General features: G+C 46.7%; 1 protein-coding gene across 1 annotated transcript; it reads left to right on the top strand.

The window, feature by feature from the left end:
- Window positions 1–498: 498 nt before the first annotated feature.
- On the top strand, window positions 499–5,786 carry mrpl54 (mitochondrial ribosomal protein L54). Its single transcript, XM_020518565.2, has 3 exons — window positions 499–641; window positions 2,006–2,162; window positions 5,369–5,786. Exons 1-3 carry the CDS (start codon window positions 533–535, stop codon window positions 5,499–5,501), a joined length of 399 nt encoding a protein of 132 aa, XP_020374154.1. The 5' UTR covers window positions 499–532; the 3' UTR covers window positions 5,502–5,786.
- The last annotated feature ends 218 nt before the right edge of the window (window positions 5,787–6,004 follow it).

The following is a 6,004-nucleotide window of genomic DNA, read 5'->3' as shown; positions in this document are numbered from 1 at the left end:
GAGTGACTGACAGGGAGCAGGGGCGGGACTGAGAGTGACTGACAGGGCGAAGGGGCGGGACTGTGAGTGACTGACAGGGAGCAGGGGCGGGACTGTGAGTGACTGACAGGGGAAGGGGCGGGACTGAGTGAATGACTGGGCGCAGGGGCGGGACTGTGAGTGACTGACAGGGAGCAGGGGCGGGACTGAGAGTGACTGACAGGGCGAAGGGGCGGGACTGTGAGTGACTGACAGGGAGCAGGGGCGGGACTGTGAGTGACTGACAGGGAGCAGGGGCGGGACTGAGAGTGACTGACAGGGTGCAGGGGCGGGACTGTGAGTGACTGACAGGGAGCAGGGGCGGGACTGTGAGTGACTGACTGGGGAAGGGGCGGGACTGAGTGAATGACTGGGCGCAGGGGCGGGACTGTGAGTGACTGACAGGGAGCAGGGGCGGGACTGAGAGTGACTGACAGGGAGAAGGGGCGGGACTGTGAGTGACTGACAGGGAGCAGGGGCGGGACTGTGAGTGATTGGGGGCGGGGAATGTGCAATGGCTGCTGCCTGTGGTCGGTTGTGGAGATGCTGCCCGGTGAGGCTCGCGTTGTTGCGATCGGGCCGAGTGCGCCCGGTCATGGCCCGTGGATATGCCAAGAAAGCCCGTGAGTAGACCGAACATGGCCCCTCTGATTAACCTGTGGTAGGTCTCTAGGCCCCGAGCCCCGAGCCCCGAGCCCCGAGCCCCGAGCCCCGAGGGGAGATCGGCCTTCCCTGAGGCTGCGGATTACCATCCCCGGACCAGGCACTGCACACCCCTCTCCCACCCCAAAACCCCGCCATTCAGCCGGTACTGGGCAGCACACGCTTCCCCTCCCGGCAATCCCCACTATGTGGCCGGGGGCCAGCCAATGCTCTCCAGCCCCTAGACTAGGCCGCACAGTGCATCGTTATTCCTGCCTAGACCCTCCCCATTTGCCCCCCACCCCCAAGATGGACAGTATTGGGGTACACAGGCCGACTTCGCTTAGGACTGGGCAGTATTGCTCTACCCATCTTCACGCCTTTCCCCAGAGTGGGCAGTGTTGCAGCACACATCCCACTTTCTGGAGACTGGGCATTGGGGCGGCACGGTGGCTCAGTGGTTAGCACCAGGAACCCGGGTTCGATTCCACCTTCGGGTGACTGTGTCTGTGTGGAGTTTGCACGTTCTGCCTGTGTCTGCATGGATTTTCTCCGGGTGCTCCGGTTTCCTCCCACAGTCCAAAAACGTGCAGGCTAGGTGGATTGGCCATGCTAAATTGCCCGTAGTGTTCAGAGATGTGTAGATTAGGTGGGTTATCAGGATGGGTCTGGGTGGGATGTCTGAGGGTCAGTGTGGACTTGTTAGGCCGAAGGGCCTGTTTCCACACTGTAGGTATTCTATGATTATTTGGGTACACAATCCTCACCCCTCCCAGCACATTGGGCAGTTTTGGGGTACATAGCCCACAGATTCCCACCACCACCAACCAAGCAACACGACAGGAGTACCTCATGAAGCCTCAAACCCTAACCTTGCCCCCGCATTCTGAGTACTTCCAAGACTCTACAGAATCACTAGACACCTCCGCCGAACAGTACTGAAGGACACAGATTTCTCTCCCTTTCTCCAATCTGCGTCATTAATGTATTGGTGAAAGCAATCGCCATCCAGTTTCAATGCACAACTTTCATAACAAATGATTAGCTTAGTTCAGAGATAGTAGGAACTGCCGATGCTGGAGAATCTGAGATAACAAGGTGTAGAGCTGGATGAACACAGCAGGCCAAGCAGCATCAGAGCAGCAGGAAAGCTGACGTTTCGGGTTGAGACCCTTCTTCAGAAATCATTCAGAAATTCTTTCTGAAGAAGGGTCTTGACCCTAAATGTCAGCTTTCCTGCTCCTCTGATGCTGCTTGGATTAGCTTAGTTCGTTGGCTTCAGAAATATTTCAGAAGGTCCTGAAGATGCCAAATCATTCTTGATATTTTCTTTGTATAATTCCAGCTGTCAAGGGGAAAGGAAAGATGGGAGTTAAAGAAGTTCTGCAAGGCCCAGAGGTTTGTAAGGATCCTGAAATTTTGACCACTCATGCTGTGGGTGTTAATATTTACAAACAAGGCAAGGATCCAGAACTGCGGCCAGACACGGAATACCCTGAGTGGTGAGTTTTGCCCCTTATCCAGATACTTATTGTGCTTTCTTTACTTCCTTTTGATTGTCCTTTGATCGAGTATAGGTGTGGGTACCTTGCTGTAGTAATGGTCTGTAGTCATGGTTTTGGGGTCATCATCCTCTTGTCCGATACTCATCTGTAGATTCATTGTTATTAGTCATGATAATTTCAACTTTTTAATCCAGTCCCAGTTCTTTCTCTATATTTCTCCATATCTTTACTTCTTGAGTATATTCAACAAAGTGGGAAGTGTAAAATATTGGTTATCTTAGTGGACTCATCATCCTGAGGTCTGAACTAACAATCCAAAGACACGAGTTGAAATCCTCCATCGTTGCAATCAGTCTCTTTAAATTCAGTTAAAATGCTAATATCAGTAATTGTGACTATCGATTTGTGGTAAAACTTGCATGAAAGAAGGGGCTCTGCAGCATTTCTTAGAAGTTTTGGGATTTTTTGATGCTCTGATAGTGTTATTGTCTCTGGGCTGAAAGATCTGTGTTAAAGCCCCACCTTTTTAAAATTAATTTGCAGGATGTGGGTGTCGCTGGCCAGACCAGCACTTCTTATACACGACATTGATGAGGCCACTTGGTGTGCTGTGTACAGTTGTGGAAGTATATATTTGAGAGTTCTTCTAATGGAAACATAAGATTCTTAAGGGATTGACAGGTTCGATACTAAGAAAATCTTTCCCCAGTTGGGCGGCACAGTGGCTCAGTGTTAGCACTGTTGCCTCACAGCACCAGAGACCCGGGTTTGATTGCAGCCTCGGGTGACTGTCTGTGTGGAGTTTGCACATTCTCCCTGTGTCTGCAGGGGTTTCCTCCGGGTGCACCAGTTTCCTCCCACAGTCCAAAGATGTGCAGGGTAGGTGGATTGGTCATGCTAAATTGCCCATAGTGTTCCAGGATGTGTAGATTAGGTGGGTTATAGGTGTAAGGGTCTGGGTGGGATGCTCCAAGGGTCGATGTGGACTTGTTAGGCTGAAGGGCCTGTTTCCATACTGTAGGGATTCTATGATTCTATCAGCTGGGGATTCATAGAGCCACAGTCTCCAGAATAAGGGACCAGCTTAGGACTGAGATGAGACATCTGTAAATAGTTTGTGACCCTTTGGAATTTTCATCTCCAGAAATGCTCCATTTTTGAGTATATTCAAGACAGGGGCTGATAGGTTTTTAGATACTAAGGGCAATAATGAGGATAGTGTAGCAGGTGGAGTTGAGGTAGACGATTAGCCACAGTTGTGTTGAATGTCAGAGCAGGCTCAAAATACCAAATGACCAGTTGCTCCCATTTCTGTTGTTATTGTTTGTGTTTCTCCCGTTTTTAAGCACTTCAGTTAAATGGCTGATTTAATGCAATGATTTCTGGAATCTTTTAGCCCTTTATGTGGAACAGCTTTTCCCAATGTTTAATTGGCTTAATTCACATTCTGTCCCCTTCAAATCATAAGGGTCTTTAGCATAGACAAAGGCTTTCTGGCCCATTGTTTTTCAGCAGCACAGACTCAATCATCTAACTATTCTAATCCCATTTTCCAGCACTTGGCCCATAGCCTTGTGCACTTTGGCATCGCAAGTGCACATCCAAATACTTAAATGTTATGAGGGTCTCTGCCTCTAAAACACTTCGAGACAGAGTGTTCCAGATTCCCACTACCCTCTAAGTGAAAAATGTTTTCCTCATATCCCCTCTCACAGGCACTTACGGGGACTGTGTTGAACTGTTAACAGGGTTTCTTTATTTTTCTCCCTTTTGGTACAAAAAATTGTAATGCTTATCTTTTTTAACTTTATTTTCCTTATTTTTCTGTTTTGTACCTATGATTCTATTGCTAGGTACCTTTGTACCTAATATGGTGCCATTAAGTGGTGATATATAAACCTTTCTCTCTGCTCCTGTGAGTACATGTAACAATAAACCTAATTCTAAACATCCTGCCCCAACCTTACTTTTATGCCCCCCTGCATCAAGGGAAAATGTTTCTTCGTGTCTACCCAATCAATACTCTATTTAATTTTATACATCAAAATCAGGTACCCCCTCAGTCTCCTCTGTTCCAAGGTAAACAACTCCAGTCTATCTCTTCATATCTAAAAATACTTGTAGACACCCTTATAAAATGCTAAATTGACCCCAATCAGTTTGTCAGTTTCTGTCATTGTGTTAAATATCCCACCCTGTGCCAGGAAGCATGAATGTGAATATAGTCTGTAAGAATTTTGGGGTGGGGGTGTGGTGCTGATTTTTTTTCTGTATTATCCATTGATGTGTATATTGTTCAACGTTTATAGGAGCTTAGTGGCTATGTTGTTGGAAGATTAACCTGGCTTTTCAAATTCACCAGGGTAAGTGTGTGGGGACGGACAAAAAATTGGCATTAAATCCACACTTGGATCAGTCATCGAATGGCACATAGGCTTAATGGACTGAATGGCCTACTCCTACTTCTTATGATCTTGCGCAATTAAGTTCACTTTTACAGGGAGTTGGTAAGATAACTACGAGAGTATTGCATTTAGGTATTTTCTAATCAGCTTTCGGGGATGCTATGACACACCACTGGAGCAGGTGAGACTTGAACCTGGGTCTTGAATTCCATCAGTCAAGTCAACCTTAAAGCCTGCCAATTATTGAGGGGAAAAAGGACCCAACTGGTTGACTGATGTCATTCATTTAAAGAAACGTGGGCCCTTACACAGCCCCACCTTGCCTCTCGTGTCTTGTGAAAGAACCTACCATGTCACTCAGTTCGCTTCCAATGGGGTGGGCAACAAATATGGAATTTCCAGCATCCTGAGAACATTCATGGAAACCTTTGCCAGGTTATAGGGACTGTGACTTTAATTGGGGACAAATAAACAAGCTAGATTTTTGAAAAAAAAACCTTCTCCCCCTTGAGATAACAAGGTGTAGAGCTGGATGAACACAGCAGGCCAAGCAGCATCAGAGCAGCAGGAAAGCTGACGTTTCGGGTCTGGACCCTTCTTCTCTCCCTTGAAGTCTTTTGTCTGCCATCAGCTAATTCAGCGTGTGTTTGATATTAGCCTAGCTGCCTTTTCCAGCTCCTTGCTGCAGTGAGTTTCCACTTTAGCCCATCAGGGGGAGCCCCTGAGCTGGCATTGGTTTATTGTGATTGCCTTGCACAGACAACAAATAGATTTATTTCATAAATGAATGTCTTGTAGGTTGTTTACACTGAACCTTGGTCCGCCAAAGAGTTTGGATGAACTGGACCCAGAATCTTGGGAATACTGGAAACTGATTAGAAAACAGCACATGTGGCAAGACAACAAAGTTCGCAAAGGAAAGAAACTCTAGAAAACTCTTAAGGATATTGGACTCGGATATCCATTTTCCAAAAATGAGGATTGCGGTCTGAAGGAGAGAATTCAAATCACAGCCATCCTGTGTTACTTACACTGAGATCAACAGACAACACGCACTGCCGTAATGTGAAAGAATTCAGTCTGTGTTCCAAAGGAATTGAGTCTGTGATCCATGGACATGTGTGATGTGATTCAGACAGTGCTACTTGGGAAAAATGTGTTTAACATTTTCACTTATTGGTGGATTATGCAGAATAAAAATAGCAATTTATGGAAATATTTTTTCTCTTATTTTCTTATTTAGAATCCCAATGGCTCTGACCCTCAAGGGTACTGGTTCCATGAACCCTTGTGTTGACAGATTCTGATTATCAGCGAAGTACAGTTTCTGTTAGCCTTGAACCCCAAAGAGGGACAAACACTGGATATTAACCTTGAGAAAGGTGCAGGGTCGTTGGGCTTTGAACTTCAGAGAAGTTAGTTTTTTAAGATACT

The sequence above is a fragment of the Rhincodon typus genome, chromosome 29 (assembly GCF_021869965.1).
Source record: "Rhincodon typus isolate 14 chromosome 29, sRhiTyp1.1, whole genome shotgun sequence".
Classification (NCBI taxonomy): domain Eukaryota; kingdom Metazoa; phylum Chordata; class Chondrichthyes; order Orectolobiformes; family Rhincodontidae; genus Rhincodon; species Rhincodon typus.
This window is presented reverse-complemented; position numbering and strand designations above follow the sequence as displayed.